This window comes from Haliaeetus leucocephalus, unplaced genomic scaffold (assembly GCF_000737465.1).
Source record: "Haliaeetus leucocephalus isolate CR32 unplaced genomic scaffold, Haliaeetus_leucocephalus-4.0 Scaffold626, whole genome shotgun sequence".
Lineage (NCBI taxonomy): Eukaryota > Metazoa > Chordata > Aves > Accipitriformes > Accipitridae > Haliaeetus > Haliaeetus leucocephalus.
Genome location: NW_010973062.1, coordinates 6181949 through 6207442, shown reverse-complemented (window position 1 = coordinate 6207442; position 25494 = coordinate 6181949). Strand labels below are relative to the sequence as shown.

Genomic DNA, 25494 nt, shown 5'->3' with positions numbered 1-25494 from the left:
ATAATTCACCCCTGCTCCCCAGTTTGAGTGAGGAATATCTTCATTTAGTTGGGTGAAATTTCTTCTTACACATGTTATTATCTTTTTTCTACTTAGGTTGAGTTCAGGAACAAAACTTTTCAAAACAGATATAGTGGGGATATCTAGTAATGACAAGAAAAAATACAACTTTCATTGGTTTGAAATTTTCTGAAGCATTTTATTTTGCATATAGTAATTGCAACAAGTGATTGTATTAAAAATTCTATTGCATTCTGCCTGAAGAACTTTCTACATTTTGGCTTTGAATGACAAGGTTGTTGATATATTTGTGCAACTGATAATAAAGGAAATATGAAGTTAGCGGGCCACAATAAGTAAATGATAATCAAGATATGGTCTGAAAGCCTTGTGACCAAGCAGATTGCAATTCATTATAGAAGAGCTCCTTAGAGATGCAAGAATTTTTTCACTGAACTATTAGAAGGGAAATGGTTGGTTACTCAGTGTAGTTGCAAAAGTTCAGTAAGTCACAATATTTTGGGGCACAGGTCTCAGGTCTTCCCTTTTAAATATTGTCTTCTTGATACGAAAAAGCATCAGCATGATATAGTGCACTGAACAATCAAGTCTTTTTTATGTGTACAATTTTGTTTTGCTGAGGGAGGGAGAATTCTTTTACTAAGCACAGCAGCAACTATGAAATTACTCTCTATATCTACGCTCTTATTTCAAAGTCACCCTTCCCAACAAGACCTATTTCCTGTAACACAGAACTTCTTGTTTTACTCATGGCCTCTAGAATGGTTGTTACTCTTTAATGTTAATAGTATGTTATCAGGCCAGTTAGTAATATAGTTTTATAAAAGCAGCCTGGAATTGATTAAACATGGGGGTTGCGGTAATTGAAAATGATGAGGTGGAGACTGGTTGCTTCACAACAGATGGCCTTTGAATCCTGAATATGCCTAATGTCTAAGAATATCTGGTATTACAGGTCACTTGTTCCTTTGTGATGTCAAATTCTGTTTTTAATGTATTTTATTTGGTACTTTCTGTTTTTCTAAAAATTTGACATTTTTTTCTAGGAGTATAATGTGTGAAAGTATTGCAGATAAGCTCTGAATTTAATTCCTTTTCTTCGTTTTCCCAGTTTTAAATATTCTCATATTACTTTGCCATAGAGGATTGTGTTCTTGGGTATTTCATCAGCTGAGCAAATCTTGTATTGCCCATCCCATGGACTGAATGAGACTCACATTCCTTGGGAAAGTAGGACACCATGTCACATTTAACCTCATCAGAAGGTTGTCTAATCAACTTCAGATCTTGTTCTTTGTAGGTTTTGAGTATTTTAATACTATTATTATTGTTTTGATTCAAGGTTCCTTTTGCTATGTTACTTATTACTTCCTTCTTATGACTAGATTTTTTAAAAGAGAACAGGAAAACCAATTCGGAACAGCAAAGTTATGTTCACACAGCAATTTTAACTCAGTGTCCTTCTAAATCTAGTATATTCTAGAAGGAAATGGCTTTTTCCTCCTCTCCTCTACCTTGAGCTGTTTGATCCTTGTCCCTCCATGTGGGAAAAAAAACAACCAAGCAAAAAATGCATTCATTTTTGCTAGGTGACGCATCAGTTCCCTGGTCTGAGTCTCTCGTGTATGTGCATGGGCAGAGGTGACACCAAACCAGAAAAAGCAGGGACAACGGACTGTTTGTCTCAGTGACAAGAGAGATATATATGTGTGTATATATATATATATATACATATATACATATATATATGTATAAAAGAACAAAGTTGCTGTATAGACATGGCTGACACCCACGTGCATCTTCGGCAAGGCGTGCATCTCTTGCGTGGATTGGATCCAGATGAGAGGGTGACCTCAGGCCTGGTGAAGGAGCTGGGGAAGAAGACACAACACACACTGCCATTAGACAACAAAACTGTTCATCAGAGAGAAGTAAAGACTCAGGATACAGGGAATTGTGTTGGGAAGAGCAGGGCTGGCTGGTAAAAACACCTTAGTTAAACAAGAGTCACTGGGTGAAAGCTCAAACTTCTCAATAGACTGTGGCTACAACAGCAAAATGTTCACCTTCTGCTGTGAATGAACTGAATTGAACTTTTGGGTAGCAAAACCAAAATGTCTGTATATAATCTTATTTTATCTTGATGACAGTTCTCATTAAAACCTTATTATTATATCCTGCATTATTTTGGATGTTATCAGGAAAATTAGACACTTTCATTTTCTGTAATTTTTTGTTCAGCTCTGAATTTAGACTTAATTTTTACTTCCAAATTTACGTAAAAGTTCTCCTGCTACCTTTTTCCTTCCAGTTGCAATATCCTTCCTAGAAATTCAACTGTTCTGTTGTAAATACTCCTACACTTCCTGCTTACTTCATATGTATTATTTACTGCAGTAGCTCATAAATCATATTTTCTTCTTTGTTAACCAAAATAAGTTAAGAAGGGTGTGAAGGAATTTTCTAACTGCATTTTCCACTCCCACTTTATTTCCTGTAAGCATGCTAGATAGGAGCATGAAAGAAATCCACACCTTTAAAATTGAACTTCCTCTTTTTTAAGGAACTACTTCAAGAAAAACTACTATCGCTGCCAGTTCCTCAAACATATGTTCAGACACTACTGAAGACTGTCTTCAGAGTTATGCTAACAATCATAAAATGATGCTGCAAAGTACCCACTTGTGTTTAGACATGCAAACAGTCATTATACATACTTTCTGACTGTGGTTCATAATATCTTTTGGTTTCTGAGGAAAATTGTAGCCAATTAATAACACATTCATTCTTTGTAATATGAAAGCCCAGATGGGAGAAGGTTTCTCTCAGTGATGATTGCCATTGTGTTCTTATTAAGCTATAGCAGAAAAAAATTCATTAATCAAAACATAATTTGACAAATTCTTGATTATACCAATATGACTAATGGGAAAATAACAGTCATTGAGGAAAAAAGGTACAAATTTAGAATATGACTTTGCATATTTGATTGTGGTTAATAACCAGCTCAATATAAAATCAAAATATAGGCTTTGGAAAGCTAGCTAATTTGTGTTAGTCTGCATGAAAAGCAAAGGTATGTTACAGTAAACAGTGATAATGTATTAGTCAACACTGAATAATCAGAATTTTTTGTCTTCTGAGATTTGCATCAGAACTTCGAGTGCTTTAGCAAAAGACTTTGCAAGATATTGCTTCATAGGTTAATTGTTTTCCAACAGTGTTATTCACAGTGACATTACTTCTGCATGTCCCTAGTGATACATACTGTTAAAATAATTTTTTTTCATTAAATTTTTAGAGATAAAATTGTCCATGTTTTCTATTGAAGTGTTTTCATTATGGTCTATAGATTTGAAAAAGTGTTCTTTTGGTGTAATTTAAAGTAATAGGTGAGGGATCCAGTTACGTGCATTGTTACTTTCTCTCCCAGAGAACTTTGCCTCTGGTGGTAAAACACAGTCTTTTTTGAAGGATATAGGGAAGAAGTGATTTAAAACACTCTAAATAATAGAATATATGATTGAACAGTGTAAGAAAATTATTAGCAGAATCGTCTCAATTCTATTGAAAGAGTAATTGTACATTCTGCCATCCCGAATTGATATTTTAAGAAAAAGGTCCTAGAGAAAAGAAAATACAGATAGATTGTCACAGGTGTGCAGCTCGATTTAAGTCTGTTTTGTAGTGTGGGAGCAAAACACTTCTGGGAAAAGAAATGAAGCAGAAAACCAGAGGAAAAAAGGTGAAAATATTCTGCTTCCTTTCACTTTTTTATCTCTGAACATGCTCTCACAAATATGATTTCATTTAATACTGTCTTACATTTCCTCAAGATTAATACTGATTATTTCCAGTCATAGATGATGACATTCATTAAATTAACATATGTTCAACTGTTGTGCATTTTGTCTCTGTAATTCATAAAAACATTTCATTCTCAAGTGTTGTTTGGTATGTTAGAAAAACTGCAGCTTAATTTCTTCACACTTTTCTGTGCTTTGCAAAGCATTTCCAGTGTGGAAAGTTGAAAGGATTAAAGGTTGGTGTCAAATACACTTAGTTAAAATTTTCTCGTTTATATTTTGTTGTGTTTTTATGTGTATTATGTGAGGTTCTGGAGCCCAGTTGGCCTGGCTTTTCACCAAAAACCCCACAGCAGCCTAAAATCAAAAAAGAACTGGTCTCAAGCCCAACATTTTGATTTGGCATAGGAGCCACAGCAGCCTGTAAGAGCTGTAGGGCAGATGGCTCCTGTCTCTGCTGTTCTCCCCAGGAAGGGGGACCTGACCCTCTGTGGAAGTGAAAAACTGGTCCCCAGCTCAAAAAGAAGCAGGAGGCATCGTGGTAGTAAGGGCCAACCAATGCTGTCAGGGGTTTGTTGGTTCACTGCAAAATTAGAATCCTTTTCCTAACTTTTCACTGTATCTCTTCATTTTTTTTTTTTCTTTTTTCTTTTTCTTTTTTCAATATATATCTTCATAGTATCACAAACCACATAAAGGAATGCTTAATACAGAAAACAAAACAATTGTTAGTTAAGTGTATCAGCTGTCTCGATTTGCTGCACTGTCTGTGGTAGATTGGCCTGTCTTAAAATGACTTGGTTCAAAAATGTCAAAAAACATAAGGTTTGAATTGTAAATTCTTCAGCAACTAAAAAATGATTAAACAATTCCATGTAGCAACATGAAAAGAACTAGAGCTGTATTTCATATGGCACCACCACAGTAGTCATCACTTGGTCTCAGTTTTTTGGTTAAGTATGGGATCTAGAAATACTCTTCAGAAATGCAGTTTATCTTAAATCTTGATTGTGAACTTGATTTTAGACAAAATACAACCTAACAAAAGATTTGTTGCAACAAAAGGTCAGACTGAAGCACGTGCACAAAAATTCACTGTTCTATGAGATATCTGTCATTTGCATTAGTAAATTGGATTAATGTGAAGATTTAGGGCCTGTATAGTTGTTTGTTCATATAATGCGTATGTGTCTTCTAGCAAACAGGCACAATGGATCTGGTATACCTGAGCTGTGAGCACTGGAGAAGCGCATGTATGTGAACTACATATGTGTGACCAGACACAGTTGTCCTGTGTACGCACAACAGCCCTGTTTTGGGGCTTTGTTTTTTTGTGGATTTATTTTTATTTTTTAATTCGTAGATGTCTGTAATTATGAACAGACTTCACTCTGGGCATTAAGAAACCTCTGCCTTTTAAGGTGCTAATATCTGTTGGACAGTACTTCTCTATCCAAAATACATGCTAGCATTGTGTAAATTATTTTGCAATGAAAAGTCTGCTGGAGAAGCTTATGTAGAGAAACTTTTCAGCTGAACATGCAGAGTCAGGAAATCTGACTTCTGCAGTATTTACGCATATAGAAATCATTTGGTCATGATGTTTTCCCTATGTCATGTTCAGATTGTGTACTTTTTCCCTTGATTGCCAGAGGCTTTTGAGAGACTGGCTGGCCCTTCTTATGTATCAATTTAATTGCTTGGATGACTACATAAAACATATTACAAAGTATAAGGAAAGAGTGTGTCATTAATTATAAGGATTAAAGTTTCAGAGGAGTTGAGTGCGTTTCTATGGATTATCAAAGGCTTTCTTTTACTTTGAAAAAGGTTTTCATTCTCCACTGGAACACTGAACTTGTGATACTTCCCTACTTCATATAGTAATTTTTAAAATTAAAAAGGATTGTAGGTTACATAAGGTTTTGATACTATGATTTGAAGTTTTAAGAGGTATATAAAATTTACAAAATTAAAGAAGTACATTTAGTTTGGAAACCTAACAGAGATTAGAATTTTGCATGCAACTTTCCAAATAATATAAAACCCCTAATATTTTTAATTCTTTGATAAATTCATACTGATGGATGAAGGACATTGTAAGATCTGTGGACCAAAGCTGACCAGTTCTTGCAGCTGTAATACTGTTATACAATTTGTATGATTAACACAAACAGTGCTTTCATCAAGAATTTGATTTTTTTATTTATTTATTCACCAGGCTAAAAACAGAGGACATAAACTACTATATCAAAAATATTTTCTAAATTATTAGGAGTTTTATTCTTTACCTTCAAAACCACTCACTCTTCAGTAGATGAAAGATGATTAAAGTTTTAAATGTATTTTAATAAAGTCCTGAAAGGGAATAATTAAGTTCAAATATTTTTGGCAGAATCTTTTGCTTCAGATTTTTCTTCTTTTTCCCCAATACATTGTTTGTCCAAAGAAGCTGTGGTATAGGTTCTTCACTTACCTACCATCAGAACATTGAAAACCAAAGCCTTCTTTTCCAGGAATTAAGGGCAGGTTAAGTTGGCAGTGACTGTGGAGTATGTTGGCCTGACCCTGAAGAATTGACTGAAGGCACACAGAGAGAAAAATCAAATAATATTTTTGCTATTAATTCCATAGCTACAGGAGAGGGAAAGATGATTTGTTTGGGGTTTTTTATTTGTAGATAGGGGAAGACTTTGGTTTTCAACCTCTTTCTTCATTTCTGAAGATCTACAGATCTACAAAAATGAATGTTTAATAATGATCAGGTCATAATGGCTATATTCTTAATGTCAACCCAGTTACTTACTAAAACTGTGAATTAATACTGTATAATCTTCTTGAAAAAATATTTTAGTTCTATTCTGTTCTCTACTAAGGAAAGGGAACATCTATCCACATTAAGATAAAAAGTAGGTAAGATTTTTTTTCCCCCAATATTTATTACAGTTTTCATTGTAAAACATGCATTGGCTAAGGAAATAGATGGACCCGACACTTTTCCTTTATTCCAGTATTCCATTACATAGCCAGTTAATATGAAGGAGTGATAAAGTTAGCAAAAATTAGGACCCAAGTTCTAGCCTCGAGGCTTTGTCTATACATAATCATTTGACCAATATAACAGTATAAGACACCAATTTAATTTAGTTATTTTACAGCCAGTCTGAGCTTGAATACTAAAAGTAATAATTAGTAGTTTTCTTAGTATGTTTGTTAGCAACTTCAGTTACTTTTAATTTACTGACCTTTCTTTTCCAGACCAAAACTATCTATTCTCAGTTTTGTTGCAATCCTAATCTTGGAGTGCAGACATTTTGTTTTGCACAGGGGAGATCAATTCTTTTAGGATGTCGGTAAGAAAAGTGCTGACACTCAAGGTTAGTTAACTGGTTTATTGAGTAAAGGATGGAAATGATAGAAAAGATGTTAGCAACCCTACGTCCCTTCTGGTGCTGGGAACCCTGGCTGTTGTAACACCAGCCGAGCCCCTCCTCGTAGACTGCGGTGTGCTGCTCAGAGCCCACCCCTGGTGAGGTTCTCCAGCCTCAACGTTCTTCACCTCTTTCTAGCGTTCCGACAAGTGGACAGAAGTATCAGGCTTTTACCTGGACAATGCTGAACTTTCTAGATGGCACACCAAGGTTCACGGAGAGTGTTATGCTCTTACACAGCTCCACAGGAACAGCTCTTACGAGAAGTAAGTACAGATGGTGTTAAAGGCAGCATGTGCTCATGTCACAGTATGCGCTCAGGTTATCTAGCAGTCGCTCACACTGACGTATGGGTCTCTGTAAGCAAGGCCTACAGTTAAACTCTGCCTAGACTCTGCTTGAAATCACTGTCTCCTACTGCAATGTCTTCCATGGTGGCCCACTATACATTTGCTTAGAATAAAACCTTTACTCAGTGAAAACCCTGCTCCAATGACACATCTTAGAACCTTTTGCCTGGCTTAGCTTTACTGTGATTCTTTCCCTTTCCTGACAGTTTTTAGTAAATGCCTTTTACTACTGTCTTTGAAAATTGCAAACTGTTGTCTGGAGTACCCTGTGGTCTAAAAGATTATCTAAAATTCCCTTAGCTTAAGACCACTTTCATCTCTGACCTGCAGCCAAAGGAGACACTTTCTCTGTGGGAGTTTAAGTTCATCATTCACTCAACCTGCATGTACCCATAAATGACAGGCCAGCATGGCCATGTAATATATGTACTGCAGTTGTTGTCATATCATCCAAAGCTTTTTTGAATTTCCAGATCTTCTCCTCCCTTTTTTCCTGTTTTCTGTTATAAAATATCCATAATTTCTTCTGTCATTTGATTCATCGATGGGTTTTCAACAATGAATTTGTTCATCCAGCTATACCGTCAGTTAGTTTTCTCTGGAAGACTTTCAGTGATACAGATCTAGTAAGTACTGTTTGTAAGGAGAATATCAGAGTAAGGGCATGACTAGTGAAAACACAAAAAATAGATTCTCCTTTTGTGCAGTTGGGAAGGAGTGAGCTAGAACCCAGATATTTTTATTTCTGGAAGTGAGAATGGGTTACATCTAGTGCTCTAACTTCAGACCCTTGTATATACACTTAGTTTCTTCCATAACCAAAACTGTTGCGTGAGAACCTCTGATGTGGAGGTCCTCCTCCAAAGCCAGCATCTAAATTGGAACATCCATAATTGCTTGCTGCTGAACTCCAGAGGAACTTTGGAGAAATAATTAATTTGAGGTTAGGGAGAGACTCCCTTGACATCTTATGACAGATATTGCCAGCAGTCCTGAGCAGGTAATTGTCTATATCCATGTCTTTTTTATGGTAAGATCACAGCACACATCCTTTCTTGTAGCTATTATATGTTATCCCCAAACACTAGCTGAAATGTCAGAGTTTTCCACCCCCTCAGCTGTGCACACAAACATGGTGCTTGTGTGATCACTTCAAGTCAAAATAAATTAAGTTACAGAAAGAATTAAATACATATTTATTGGCAAATCTGATTAACTTTGACTAAACAGAATATACAAGAGGCCTAGCCAGTAGTTCAAAGGAAGCTGGTTGCTATATGTCAGTCTCTCAAGCAAAGATATTAAGTAAAGATTTTGTCTCTGCATGATACTTCATGGAGGTTAATAAAGCCTTCTAATTCCACTTCCAAAATCCAGATTGTTTCTTATTTCCTGTGCATCAAAACTACAGAAGCAGGGAAAGGACCTCTGTTAGCCTTAAAGTGCTTCAATTCTACGGATGCTAACTGGGGTACCTATTTTTCTGGTAGGTGTCTGACTTTTTGAAGGCATTAACAATGGAATTCTGATGGGAATTGAGCAGTAGAAATCCAGGTTTAGATGATGACAATAGCTCCTCAAGACCCTCAGAGCTGTAAAAATAACAGGTCCTGTGCCCTAGCATAAAGCAGGCAGCTCATTTAGTTATATCATTTTCAAAAGGTGTTTTACAGAGCAACTTCAAAGGTATATTCTACTGCTGTTCCAGACCAAAGAAGCAGGGAGGAATGGAACCTGTATTATTAGCTATAATCTTCTATATTAGCTATAATCTTCTTTAGCTGCCTATTAGATAACAAATACTCTGCTACGTCTCAGCTTGCTCTTATATTGTGCCACTAGGCTGCAATATGTTGAATATGTGATTTGATTTTCACATTTTGATGATGGCAGAAGCAAATTTATCTAGTCTGACTTAATTGGAAATTCATACACTTTCCCAGGCAAAGCTGTCAGACAGGTAGTATAGAGGAAGATCTTTAAGGATTTTCTGTCTGTAAAATGAAAGGGGGACTAGGGGAAGATGATAATTTTAGTAAGTTACATAATGTTATGAAATAATAAAAAATTAACTGTCATCACCTTGGTCTTGTTATATTTTAATTCACAGTTGAAATGAGCCCAAACTGTCTCATGTATACCAATCAACCTCCTCCACTTCATTCCTGAGCTGAGTGGTTCAGGAAAACAAGACCCAAGTCTAGCCAATGACAGAGAAAAGGAAGTATGTAGGCAAAAAGTAAGCAAACTGATATAGTTAAATTACCCTCCAGTGATGTGGAGCAAGTATTGGCAAGCTCCTGTCTTCAGAGGACTATTTAGCATGCAGGACAGCAAGCTGGGAGCTACTTAAAAAAATCTGTCTCCATCAGAGTGATGCAGGATACCACACTTCGAGAAGCCTTTTCAAAGTTTTCGTGAGCCTCTGGTGGCCACCAGGATGTGCTTGGGGAATTTCAAATCTGATGTATTCATTAGTGACCCATTCCATGTTGTATAGTGCCATCCTGAGTCTCTTTTCTGACCTAAATATATCATTTACTGTTGAGAGCGAAAGGCAATAGACATGTCCTAGTAGTGTTTAGGAAAGTAAAGAATGTCCAGGCAGGACCAAACATCCATTTAGTTTAGTGTTCAGAAGTGGCCATTAGCAAAGTCAGAAAAGGGAGAGAATAAACATCAATTCTTGCTAATACTAGAAATAAACTTTCCTACTATTTTTAGCTCAGGAACTTCCTGGAACAGGAATGGCAAACCTGGGAGAGGGTCAATGATCACAATTCTTGTGGCTTTCAGTTGTTTTTATTTTAGATTATGCAGGGCAGGCATCTGATGATAGCAGTGGGACATGATAAGAACATCAGTGTCATTTAACGCTTGACAAATATGGTTTTTTCATGCTATGTTTTATGCATAAATCCAGAGCCTTCCCATTGTGTGAAATAACTGAAATTAAAGACAGAGAGAATAAAATGAAATAAAATAGGACTTTGCTATGAAATTAAGAGATGAACAAAAAATTCTGAACTTATTCAGATGGGAAATGTTTTTCTTCAGAGTCCACCTCAAAACTGTTGTAAAAGACAATGAAAAAACATTACAGCTGAAACAATAAACTTTCATACTATCAAAGGTGCAGTATAAATAACATGAACAAAGGGATTGTACCATTAAGCAGTAAAAAGTATTTTGAGTTTGTCTGATTGTGATGTTTAAGTAGCATTGAAAAAGAAAAATAAATTTCAAACACAATATTTCGCTCAAATGTGAAATAAGTTCAATTTATTTTTTTCTGGCAAACATTATTTTCAGTAATTCAAATCATTGTTACCAAAACTATGTATAAATCCACATGCCTTTGTAGCAGTCTTTCCAAGGGATAATCAATGACCATGAATGACTTGAAATTTGAATATGGTTTCTAACAGGAAAGGACAAACCAAGCTGTTATAAAATAAACTGTGTTTTGCCTTGTGTTGGGAATGATTTGAAATGATTAATACCTCGTTAAAATAAACTATTATTATTTTTAACATGGTAAAATTGTGAGCACAATAAGATAAAAGTCTATTGTGGAGAAGTGTAAAAGGGTTTTAGCAATTCAAAGGGACAGGGACCCAAAAGTTCTGTACTTAATAAAATAAGATTTCTCCCACACCTTCCTCTGTCACCAGTAGGTGCCATAGAAAGTAGCCAAAAGGATATTTAAGGTCTCTTTCTAAACTTTAAACAAATATATAAATAAATAAATAGAAAAGAAAAGAGTCAGGTCAGAAGTTTATTATAACACTGCTCAAACTTCTGTCACACAAGGTGGGAAATAACCAGCAGTTAACCAAATTGAATTTCATTTGAACTTCATTTATTGATATTTCTGGTGAAATAATTTTACTATGTCTAATCTGATGGAAACCTCACAGAGGGGAAATAAGCCAGATGATCAAGTGCTGCAAAGCTTTATTGCCATTAGTGGTGACATCTCTCCGTAATTATGTAATAGAATTCAAAAAACAGGGGGCCCCATACAGACCTGCTAATTTTCACCTTTTATTGTGTAATTAGTAAAAAATGGGGGGGGCAGGGGGCGGGATCCTCCTTCAAAATAACTCACAGATTAAAGAAGGAATTAACTGAGTTTGTCATAATTTTATCTGCAATAGATTTTAAAATAATTGCGTAATACATCAGTCCAAGGCTTTTTTGACCAGTTTGGTATTTGTTTTGGACGTCCTATATGGCTGTAATTCATTAAGTTCTGGAAACATATGTTACTAATTGTCCTTTTATTGAAGTGATCAAAAATGGAAAGCAGAGGTTTAGTGGACAGTCCCTCAAATACCCCTCAGGAAAAGGTTCAGGGAAGGAAGGAAAGAAGGAAAGGCACAGAGCAGGCATACAGCCGTCCACTCTCCTGGCTTTTCTACTCACAGTCAGTGCAAGATTCAATGCCCTGAATGCATTTTTATGTTTTAAAAGGTTTACTTCAGTTTACTTTTAGATGAATAGAAAGACGAGTAAGGGAAAATACCATGCACCATTTGCAAAAATATTAAAGGGGGTGGGGAAGGTATGCATTACAGTGCTGCTGAAAACATTGGAGATCGCTACAATACTTGTTATACATAATATTATTTTATTTGAAGCTATCTGGAACAAGCATTTCAAATGACAGATTTTCTAAATTTTGAGTTTTTCTTTAAAAATATTGTCTCCTTTTCTCTTTTTCTATTATTTTCTCAGTTTCTTTACTTCCACTGGGGCAAAAAAATGGACCTCTAGGTGTGGGTTGGTTTTCTAATTAGCACAGAAAACATAAGGAAAAATCCCCTGGAGTAGTCAGAGGCAAAGCAGAATAAAGAAGTTATAAGACAATTCCATGTAAAATCAGAGAGGATCATTAATAGTTTTAAATAACTTTGCACATTTTAACAAGAGTAGGTATTTGCCTTTCTCAGATATATTTTGCGTAAGGATGCCCTGTGTAGCTCTGTGCTACATAGGTGTTTGCCACAGCTAAACAAAACCATTTAATTCCTTCTAAACTTTTTAATGCCGAAAGCACTAAACTAGCCAAACAATCCCATTTAATTCCTATTAATCGTTGTCATTTTAGAAGTCTACATCTTTCAATAGCAGTTAAAAAAATAAATATACTGTCTAAATTTATTGGCGGTTAATGAACTTTTCTTCCAGACAAATGTTTATGCCTGTGGTTCTTCTATAGCTCAGTGAGAGGGCCTGGAAGAAGATCAGCTAGGATCTCACCCCATATAATTAATAAATGTCTGCAACATGAGGGGTGAATTTTTTTTGGAAGGTATCTTTCTGTCTCTCTTGGCTTCAGAGGGAGCCTAGGTGATGAGGTTAGCCTAGAAGCCTTAGCCAGTCACTATTTTAATAGTTTTGGAAGCGATGAACTTAATATTAATTATATCTATGCGTATCAAAAGAAAATGACAGCAGAGGGCATTTTCATTTAATCATGCAAATCAGGTGGAAGATCCTTGGAAGGGGCAGCAAGACATCCTCTAGTCCGCCTGCCTGCTCCGACTCCTGCACAATAAAATGTCCTGGTATAATGTGTCACGTACCCCGGTGCAGTTACCGACCACACGCATATTCACTGGTGCTGTAGGTGTCGTGAGTCCGGTGTCAGCCGGGACTCTGGCTGGACCTTATAACAACCTCTGTGCCTGGGCTTTGGCCAAGAATCTGTAGAACATGTCAACAGGTCTCTCTCTCCATCTGGTGTGTTAATTAACCTTTGTTCTATGACGGGCTGCTTCTACTGCTTAGCGTTACCATAAGCCTAAGAAGAATAAAAAAGCTAGCAGTGAAGAGAGGCCAGGGACTGTCAAAGATGCATTTAAGTTCCATAAAAACATGAGGAAGGACTCTCACAATAAAAGCTCTGTCAGTGTGGCTTTATCACCACAATCTGTCACTGCTCCTGGTATAAGATAATGTTGAGCTTTTGCAAAAACAGTACAACAAATGGAAAAGAAAAAGCAGTTTCATTTCCATCTGAAAATAATTGTATTTTGTCAGAAAACAAGCTTGGATGGACTTGAAATTCATCAGACTCTCACAGGAGCAGTTGATATTCCAGAAAAGTGAACACAGAAAAGCCAAGATGCCGCAACATTTAACTTCTTTAATTTGTCAGAATGTTTGCAAATAATTTTCTACACACACTGCACAGAGGCAAGCTGAATAAGGATGCATCACATCAAAGGCTTGCCTGTGTTATCCCATATAATTATCTCTAATAGAATACTATACAATATAAAATGAGTATATGAATAAATAATAAAATATAACAACAATAGTATTCCGTTTCTTCATTTAGTATTTGAAAGGGAGAATAACTAGTATATTTAATTACAAGTCTAGAAAATAAGTAATGATATGTTGCAAATCACTGTGAGAATATGACCCAATACAAGAGGATATTATAAAAGAGACGTTTTACATGCATAAAGGAATGTGACAGGAAACAGACTAATGGGTTTGGATGAAAGAAGAAATTCTGGTGCTGGCTAGAAACATAATAGCATATCTTTTGTGTTTTAACACTAAAACTTTTAGGAAAAAACATTAGTTTTAATAAAAACATGTTATGAAACACTGTGCCATATCTAGGCTGAAAAGAGCTGAAAATAAATGTTTACGGTGGTATTCAGAACACCTAATTTTAGGTGACTAAGTTCTAGATTAAGAAGCTAGTCAGGCATGCTGCATACAGCAAAGTAAAGAGACATAGTACTGCAGAGGAAAACCCTAACTTAGTTCTGCATTGCCATCTGTCACAGTCTCTCACTCTTTCTCTTTCTATTGAATATAATGGGAACATAAAATTACACTTCTAATTTCATCACTTCAGTAATTAAAATTATATGGAAAAGGATAAATCTTTGAGGTTCATAGTTGTCCCCAAAGCAACACTGAAAGGCTCTTATTTTCATTCTTCTGAGGAACAGAGGTTTCTTTCTTGTAAGATTTATTCTCATTAATACAAATAATAATGTCTTTTCCACTTGGCTCCATTCAAAGATACAAATGCAGAATAAAACAAGCAAAAATTTTATAATACCAGTGTAGACATTCATGGTTGCAATGACATATGGTAGCAGACTATTCAATGAAAAATGCGGCCTGCATATTCACAGAACAGAAAAGTTAAAATATTCTTATGAATGACCCAAGAGACTACAGCAGAGGTTGAACAGTGAGTTAGAGTGAATTAATACTGAAGTCTCAAAGACATATATGTCATTGCTAAGGTCCAACAAAGAAAGATCAGAGATCTATAAATATAAAGGAAAAATATGTTTTTTGTAAATATGATAAGCTCCTTAAGGTTTGGAGTGAGAGGAAATAAATACTAGACTGTATTTAAGTGCCAGAAACAATTTCTAAATAGTAAGATGTGCTCAGTGAAGACATACGGTGACGTTAAAGTCCTTTCCTATTCAGATATGAAGTAAGGCATCTCAACATTGCGTATGATATTAGTAGATATGCAATTGCATATGTAGTACCATGGATCTAAGGAAACAAGGGAGAACGGAGCATGGGCAAGGAGATGTCATATTATATTTCTACTCAAGACTTTACTATTCTTTTCTAGTTGTTTCTTAACTGTAAAATAATGAGTTTTTCTGCACTCATCAGTATAGGTATACAGAAGTAGCATATGACAGTGAAGTGTTTTTAAATCTACTTTCCTCTTGACTCTGGAGGGGTTGGTACCTAATATAGTAAAAACAATTCAGACATGGACTTGTAAAATTTTTCATGACTGTTTAGTATTATTGAAGTTCAAGCAGTTGATCACTTCCTTAACTTTTAAACAAATTAAAAGAATAAATTAGATCTTATACTAAACTCTTAAGTATGTGATCGCTTTTCTAAAACACTGAGTATCTAGTAGCTTCCTCTGAGGTCAGCTGACGCTTCTCAGTTCTCAGCACATAAAACTCTTGACCTGGTTTCTGTCCCACTCTTATTATCATTTGCAAGGAAAAAAGGAATATTGTTTCAATTATTTATCTTTCTGTACAATACCTGGAGTGAGTTATTACTAAGGAAAAAAAAAATAACAGCAACAGCAACAACAAAACCTAGCTATCTTTATATGCACTCTGACTGAAAAAAGAATTTTCACTCCTGCCCCCACCCCCCCTCAGTTTCTTCTGCTGTCCTTCAGATTTGAGAGAATTGTTTAACTAGCTGGGCACAGACAGTTTACCTACTATTGAATCTGGCAACCACGTTCTCCTACCTATCGCCTCCTCTTACCTACCACCTCTCCTATGAAGACAGGCTGAGGGAGTTGGGGTTGTTCAGCCTGGAGAAGAGAAGGCTCCGGCGGGACCTTCCAGCAGCCTTCCAGTACCTAAAGGGGGCCTACAAGAAAGCTGGAGAGGGACTTTTTACAAGGGCATGGAGTGATAGGACAGGAGGTAATGGCTTTAATCTGAAAGAGGGTGGATTTAGATTAGATGTAAGGAGGAAATTCTTCACTGTGAGGGTGGTGAGGCACTGGCACAGGTTGCCCAGAGAAGTTGTGGTGCCCCATCCCTGGCAGCGTTCAAGGCGAGGTTGGATGGGGCTTGGAGCAACCTGGTCCAGTGGAAGGGGTCCCTGCCCATGGCAGATGATCTTTAAGGTCCCTTCTAACCCAAATCATGATTTTATGTTTCTCTGGTTTGGATCAAAACGTTCATGTGTCCACTGAGGTGTCACAGGCATTTTAAGACCCTTGAGCTATTTTCTTTCCTGAATAGATGGTCTTGTGTAGCTCCTTGGGCTCAGTTTGACAAGAATCAACACAAATTTCATGAATGAGCTTCAGTTTTCATATCAATGGAGAAATTTTGGCTTGGGGATGTATAGAAAGTTGAAGGAGATTGTCCTTGGGAATATTTTTCTGCATTGCACAGAATAAAGAATGAATTCCAGTGTCTCAAAACTATTCTGAATTTCTCCACATATATGTTAAAATAATAGCATTCTCCATCACTGTTGAAATATAAATATGCAAAATTTTACATCATTTTTTTTGTATCTGGTTCTATTGCTTGTCTTTTTAGTTTATAAAAATACCAGCTGACAAATAAAACATTAAACAGGAATTGACTTTATGAACATGCATTTATAAACAAATGTGCTTCATGTCATACCCTAAAAAGCAATAGGATTAGTGCTTATCAGGCTCTGAGGACAGCATATTCCAGAGATATGTGCCTTTCAATATAAATGACCTCCACAAGACATTCTGATTTTCATATAATCATCATGATTCTCCATCTTGTTCTGCACATATACAGTGATTTACTGTTGTACAGGGATAAAGTTCTTATTTTTGAGGTAATTTTAAAGCATTTATACATTTGGTTGGCAGAAGAACAGTTCGCTAGATGTCAAAGAATGGAGAATTAAGTTAAAAATTATTAAACATTTCCATTAGTCTCAATCATAGTGGCAATAAGTCTTAACTTTTCCAGACTTTGTGCTTGCTTCTAGGAAATATAAGAATATTTCATATCTAGAATTCATTGCATGAAGTTCCCTCAGCACACTGAAAACTTTCATAAGCAAAATGAAAGAAACAGAGTAAGAAACAACCAGGTGTTTTCCCATTGCATTTTATGTCTTATGGAAGAAATCACTCCAATCTTCCTCCTTTTAATCTGAACTATTCAGTTGTTCAAATGTCATCCCAGCTTTATTTAGCTTTCCACAGTTTGTATTTATGATGAAAGAAGCTGATCAGAATATATCATTAGCACAGCAACAGAATGACCCATTTACTTACTGAATAAAGTTTTCCTTCAGAGAAGTCTGCAGCTCATCTGGGGATTAATGACATAAACAGAAATGGAACGAAGGTAAACACCGAATTTTATAAAATGCATGCAGAAAGCTTGTATTTGCTAAGATAGGCAAGGCAGGATAGGAGCTGTGCTCGCTGCTGTGAGTTAGTTAATTTACCATCAGTGCTTTAGGATTTACTAAAACATTGTATTAGTTGTTGGTTTTATCTTGCTTACTTTTCTGATTAGGTTTTTTGCCTTTTAGTGGGCAAGCTCCTTGGGGCAGGGCTTTGTGCTCTCTATGCGTATCTTTCTGCAATGCTTAGCAGAATGGGTATCCAAGAATTCAGAGCCTCCAAACCACAACTGCTATTATAAATAATCAGTCAACTCACGCTTCTCAGAAGAATACACAGCACTGATTTACAAACACCCCCACCCCCACCCCACCCCTTTTCCTGGAGAGAAGAGAGGAGACTAAAAGCTGATACAAGATAATGAAAAAGGAGGACTGGTTGGATTTGGCACTCCGGCTCTCCTTCAGGGAAGCAAAAAGTTGAAGATTATGTTCATAGCCTCCTGGGTAGGTCCTGCTACCAAGCACTGGTTGCCCTCTCTGTGCAGCAGTTTTCTCCCTGCCTGCTGAGTAGCAAACCTGTTTTTTCACATCTCTGTTTTGGCCAAGTGGGCAATGGGAGGTGAATGCTCTAAGTCTGTGAATTACTTAGTAGCTCTGTAAGTAGTAAATAAAATGATGTGTCATACCACATTATCCTGAAATTTCAGGGGCAGCAGTCTTGCAATATGCATTTTTTAAAATTTTCTTTTGAAAAAATATTAGTACACAAAGATGTTTGATACTTTCTCCCCAGTGACTGGAATACAATATAGAAATTTCAGAACTTTGTTACTTTTAGATTGTTCCAAACTCTTGTATGATCTTAGTAGGGAAAGGATAGAAAGTCTTTTCTGTATTTTATATCTCACTCCTTAAGAGCTTGGAAATTACAGGGAGAGCTCTGTTTGTGATTTTTAAAATAACTGTGAAAAGGAGAAAAACTAGGAAACAGTGTTGAGCCAATGCACTAAGTCTCCTTTAGCAAATTGCATTAAGAAATGAGTCGGGCACCAGGGAGCTTGCAGAAAGGCTTTGCTTCCTCAGATTAGTTTTCCCAGTTTCCTTACTGTTGTGTTCCCCTCCGCTATGATGACTATTTTATTTGTAAAGAAAGTACCCAGTACTTCCAAAGTCTGAAATAGGCTTTTTTCATTTAATAGGAGATTGTAAAAATAATTAAAAATTAATGAAATAACCTCCGCTGTACAGCAAGGGCAGTATATCTTCACTACCTTTCAAGATAATACACTTTTATTATGATGATGATTACTGTTATCCATTATGCACATATTTTTTCTCCTGTGGTTACCTAATCTGTTTCATATGAGAAATTAACTTGACCTATACCCTATGCTCTGTTTCAGCATATTAATTTTCCAGTAGGGCTACTGGGAAACCTTTCCTTGATTTTTTGCATAGAAATTACAAAAGTAGGTTGATGGAGTATAAAGACAAAAAAATTGAGTTAGAAGAAAATTAAGTTTAACGATAGAGATCTTTTCTTAACTTCACCTTGGATGAATGAAGTTTGCTGAACAATATATAGAGTAGATGTAAGCAATCATAATGAAAGAACAATTGTTTTCAACAAGTGCATCCAACTCATCCATATTCTTTTCTTTTTTTAGAGATCATCAAAGTTGATATTTTAATCCACAGGTCACGAAAGAATTAGTTACATATGAAATAAAATCTTGATTTGAATTTATATTGGTATTGTGGAAGAAAGAAAGTAGCTAACTTCTGAATTAACACTTCTATAGGTAACTTAAGGATTTATTTCATTTATACATAATTTATCTATATCTTAGGTAGTAATATTGGACTAAATCACTGATTATTAACTTCAAGACATCCTTAACTTTTTCAATTGTGGATCTTAAATTTGAATAAAATTTATACACAAAACAAGTACTCTGATTTTTATACTATGAGACAACTTAATATACTTTGTACAATTAATCTTTAATGTTTTAAAGCTGTAGCATATAACCTTAGAAAATCGTTACTCTAGAGGAACATCATTTTATTTCTTAGAGTAAAGACCAAAGTTTCATTTCTTTTGTTTGGAGTTGAATTTTATATCTACCTTCTGGGTCTTACAGATTAAAACAGGCATTGGACCTTTATGTGGACATAGACCTACACAAAGCTAGATTTTGTAAATGTAGAACAAGTGTTATTAAAGTACACTTTAATACATCATAATTATTTAAGATACAAAATTGCTTAGGTCTACATTTTATCATCAGTGGAAAATCCTTTGTTATACATATATATCAATATCTTTTATTCAAAGGTAACAGATATCGCTATGAGTAAACAATGTCAGTGTTTAGCAGTTTTATTTGTACACATACACATGCACACACCATACCTACATGTGCCTGTTGAAATCACACTGAAGATCAACATAAACTGTCCACAAAATTCAGGACTTGTTTGTGTCTGTGTCCTTATTCATGGTACTTCAGAATATGAGTCTACCTTAAGAAAATGTTAAGTGTCGCTCAAGTGGGTATGCTACTCACAGAATTTTAATTATGCACTTATTTAAACATGCTGCTACTTTGCTCCTAAATTCATATCTTTGTGCACATTGTTCAGAAAGGTGAGGGCTTTGCTGTCTTACATTGTTTTCCAAAGGAATTCAGATTTCTTGCAGGTAAATTTTACAAGGCATTTTAAAGAAATATTGTAAGAATGCCAGTCCCATGTCCAAACCTTACCTGGGTGAACATATGGATCAGCTACAAACTCTGACATACAAGAGGTAAGCTGTAAACTGTCATAGAAATTATTGAAATCAAGAGTCAGGTAATAGGAGTAATATCTTGACATCCAGTAGCAGACAGTTTTAAAACCAGGTTTTTGCTACCCTGTTAAAAACTAACTAAAATTATGTTTCTTATTAAAATCACAGAATATTAGCCAATTTGCAATTTTTAATTTTCTGTTTTCTTATACCAACTAGAAACAGAATCCTTATAAAACTTAACCTCGTGTCAGCTACTAAACTTATTAAGTATTAAGGAGATTTAAATGAATCCATATTATAGCTAAACTTATTTCACATTTCAGAGATAATATCTTCCTATATTCTTCTCCCATATTGAACAAATTGAACAGACCTTCAACTAGAAGTGCTCCTGGCACTACACCAGAATATTGATAGTAACTGACACAATTAAAAGCAGAATGATTAACATTTGGGGAAGAAAAGTAAAGAAAAGGAAAAAAGGATTTGTGTCCTTCTCCTATGTGATTTTATGTTAATTTTGCTTTTGATTTTCACCAAAGACATCAAGTATCATTCATGAAATGTTTCATTCTCACTAAAATATACAAACCATCTTTACAAACACACTCAGTCTATTAATTCTATTAAACTTTTTTAAAAATCAATGTTGTTAACAGTGTTGTTAACAGAATATTAAATATACTGCTGCAACTTGATTAAGCTAGTATAGCATATCAGTGGAAATTTTCTCCTGTTGAGCTTTTTCCTGAATTGCTGTGATATCAAAAAACCCCCCAAACTTAGCATGCAATTTGGTGTTACAGCTGTGCAACCTAAAGGCTGCTGCAGAAAAGGGCAGTCCTCTCTCCACCCTTCATGCTGGCCACATATTTCCTCATCTCCCTTATATTTTGTATCAGAACAAAAAGTTGCCGAATGGTTGGTGAACTGTTTCATGGAGTTAAATGCCATAATGAGGGTTTTTTTTATCTTTTTGGGGTCATAGTAATTTTGTGCGAGCTTAACTCCCTAAATGGACTCACTGAAGGGTCAGACCAGAGAAGAGTGAGGGATTAGGAGACTGGAGGGCAGAAACTGTCTTTTTTGATAGTAGAAACATGGAAAAAAATGGTGGGAAGAGACCACTGACCATCATCTAGCCCAGCCTCCCACTCACAGCAATGCTTGGGAGTAGCTAGTCAGTAGATCATCAGTCAACACTTTTTGTTAAACCAGCACAAAGCGGTTGTATCTGTATCTGGGAAACTTGCCTGAGTGGCAGATTGTCCATCACTAAATCACAAGGCTGCAAGTCCTGCTTACGCAGCAGCTCTGTATCAGACATAACCTTGCTGCCACTGTACGGACACAACTATACATTATACTCTTCTATGCATTAATGCATCCAGTCACTTAAGGCAAATGCAGCTATGCAGAGAGAGAATAAGCAAGGATACTGAGAGGGAGACAGAAAATTTTGAAGAAAGAGCTAACCAACCTAAAGAGGAGCTACATCCCATCTTTCCCCACCATTCAGCCCTAATGCCTTTCCCTGCCTTGTGTTTTTTGCAGGAGTGGGTAGGGGATCCCTCTGGTTACCTTATCTTCTTGCTTCCAGGCATTTGTATGACAGCGATGTAATGGAGAAAATAACATAGCCATTACAGTGTCCTGCTGAAAGTGGTTATCATATATCTAGGATTATTTTCAGAGAAAGTTTCTTTTTTCATGACTCAGAACAAGCTGTGAAAGCTTAGCTCATGCATTATCCTTCCTTGTAATTTATATCTGAGATAACTTTGGTGTTAATCACTATATCTGATTCTCCTTTTCTTCTACGTTTATACAATCAATCTGTACACTGGTGATTGTTCTATCTTCCTCCCTGAAGGAACATACAGATATATATTGAAATAAATTATATTAAAATATTTTGTAACAGATGGAATATATGGAAATAATTTCTAGCGATAATTAATCTTTGTGCTATTGTGCTGGTAGAGTATATGGCCTCTGTGGTTATACATAACATATCTTTAGGGCATAGATCATTGCTTCATTTTATTTATGTTCTTCTCAGCCTGACTGCATATTACAAGCACTCTTTCTTGCTAATTAACTCCAGTGATCCCTTTAAGTCCTGATTAAGTTCTATTATTAAATTATTAAGACCTTTCCCTAGTGTTCTAGGTTTTTTCCTCTAATTTTAGATGACTTTTTAAAGCAATAAATATTCTTATGAAAAAAAATTTTCTCTTTTTTTCCTATGCACATATTTCAAGACTGTCAGGCTGTCAAAGTGTTAGACTCAGAGCTGATAAAATAAGGGGTTTCACCTGGAATAACTTTGAGAGATGTTTATGGTGATATTTTCATATTCTAAGTTATCTAACATTTTCCAATGGATTGTAGCAATGTTTTAATTCCTAGACATGGAAGCAAAAAAACCCAAAACCACAAACCCCCTGGACTTCCTTTCAAAAGCATGGAATACTTCATGCTGTAGAATTGCTGCCAAAGAAATAAGTTTTTGAGAGAAAGGTGCGTATTACACTACGCTTTCTTTTAGTTCTTCATGTTTTGTTTATTTAATGTCTTTGTAGACAGCAAAGGCTTGCATATATGTAAGGGAGGAATAAAAGACATAAGCATGGCACGGAAGTACTCCCTCACACACATACACACGTATATGTACACATGCACACACGCTCATCCTCATTGCCACTCATATATACTGTCTCCTATATATTCCTCTGTCAACTTAAAAAGGTAATGTTAGTAGAGAATGAATAGGTAATCAAAATTGTTACATTATTTAGATATGAGGAAAGAAATCACAGACATTTGACAATGAAGTTTTAAAATTCAAAACATTAATATAATTTTGTGCAAAGTAGATATGGTGTATACAAATCAATGGTTTATTTTCTATTTTGCCTAGACCTCTGCAAAAGCATCTGTTCTGACTGACTACATCAAAAACTGGGAGGAAAAAAAAATTCAGAATTTGGGGATGAAAAACCATAAGCATCAAATTATTTTTTTTCTTTAAAAATTTCATTTTAACATCTTACAAGTGTAGCTTTTTTTAAACAAGCACACTAAATCTATATGAAAAGAGATTCAAGTTTTTTACAAGTAAACGAAACAAAACAGTCATTATAGGAAACTTCTTTATAGACACTGGAGCATGAGGGTGTTCTACATTAATATGTAGATACCATATATGCAAATTAGAAGAACCATGAGGTAATATTTAAGAAGGATTTCTTTAAAAAGTAGGTAGAAAAGGAAAATAATTAATAGAAATTAAGATTAATTTAAGAAAATACTTTAATGTTTCTTTAGACATCTGTGGATCCCTATCAGCTGGGTGGCACTTATTAACTTCCCAGAACTGAAAACAAACAGCAAAGGTCTATAATATTTTAAATTACCTTTTGTGTTAGGAAGAGTTAAGCATGAAAGAAGGCTGTGGCAAAAGGAGCTGGTCTCCAGAGACACAATTTGGTTGTGACACCCAAGAAAGAAGGTCTGAGATAAAACATATATGCAAACATTTTGGAAAGTTTTAAATTCAAGTAATAGGAAATGTGTATAATGTTTACCTTTAGTACTTTATTTTCTTTAATCTATTGGTTTTGAGTAGAAGAAATTAGGAACTTAATCATTTTAACTTTTGATGTACCTGTCCTGACTTAGAACTAGACAAACTGTACATTGGAGAAAAATTCATTCTGAATCAGTGAAAATATTTTGGTCAAATCTAAGCAGAATACTGATGTCAAATTTTTATTTCTTTTCTCCTTTACAGTTGTATCCAATAGTCAATTTAATCAATGTTCTACATAAAAATACCATTTTGAAAGGGAAAATCAAAATGTTTTTTCAATAAAATATCCATACAAAGCTTTTGAATTTAATAATAAACCCCCCTTTTTTTTCCAGCTGATACTACTTACTAATTGAAAGTATACATCTGTGAAAGTTTTCAGTTAATGCAAAATATTTTTTACGAAAACAATCCCTTTCCAAAGATATTGTCTATTCTATTTTTGAGTTACTGCATTCAGTACTGCTTGTAGGTATCCGTACAGTTCCACAGTTGTTTTCAAAGCAGGCTAGGTAGTCTTTGGCGAGTTAGGTTAAAAACTGGTCAGGAGAATAATCTGGTGACAAGCACAGCCCTGGACAGTGAATTATGTTGTTTTATTCAACGAGATGAACAAGCAGACAAACACCTTTCTTTCAGAAAACAGAGCCAAAGACAGATTTCAGGGAGGAGCAGGGGATAGTGAGAAGCCAGCCAACTAAATTTTAGACTAATAGCATAGCTCCTTGTATATAACAAGACTCCTGTGAAAGGTTCCTTTTGACTTTTAAGGGTTGCTTTTTATTAATAATTATTTGGACTTCCTGCAGATCTTTATTATACCGAATAATCTGTCTTAAAACACTGACTGAAATTGGTATGTTAGTTTTACATCCATATCAAAAAGACTAAGCAAATTCCGTTAAGAACTGCTGTTTTTCTGGTTTTTCTGCCTTAAAATTTTAGCTTCAGCTCCATTAAATGACCTGATGTAAACTTTGGGTTTTGAAGTCCAAGCTTGCCATTGTGAAGTAAGCACAAATGAAACCACCTGTACACATTTAAAACAGTAATGGGATGTGACAGCACAACATGATTCAATCATGTAAGAAGATGAGAGTTGTATAGAAGGATCAGTCTTGCATTTTCTCATCTTTCTGAATGGCTGTTGCTTTTAACAGTTCTTTCACTGAAGGAGTTGACTCCTTTAGCCTCATAAAAAACAGATGGGAAGTTGGGAGTAATATCCAGAAAAAGCAACTTCTGGTCTATTGGAGTAACTGGGACTTAGAGAAGGCTAAATATCAGTAGTCTTAAAAGGTATAAGACCTACTGTAAGGAGTAGCTTTCTAATTATATTCATCATAAAATCTGGCACATTATAATACCCAAATACTTATTTATCTCCGTCTTTCACTTATCTCTGGCTCTTTCCCACTTTTGATTTTACTTTTGCATTATTATCTTTAGCTTTGGCCTAACAGTCATGCAATACATTTAATCAGGCCTTACAGTCATGCATTATATTTACTAGTTCAAGTGACCAGGGCTATAAAAGCTGAAATACACCTGAAGTAACCACAGGAAACATTTCATTCCCTCCATTTACACTAGGGTG

At 35.4% G+C, this 25494-nt stretch overlaps 1 protein-coding gene across 1 annotated transcript in view; it reads left to right on the top strand.

The window, feature by feature from the left end:
• Positions 1 to 1799: 1799 nt before the first annotated feature.
• The window catches only part of FAM155A (family with sequence similarity 155, member A), a 67687-nt gene continuing 43992 nt past the window's right edge, over positions 1800 to 25494 (top strand). The window contains exon 1 of the mRNA XM_010578347.1: positions 1800 to 1952. Within this exon, the coding sequence (XP_010576649.1) occupies positions 1800 to 1952 (153 nt within the window). The remainder of the gene's footprint in view (positions 1953 to 25494) is intronic.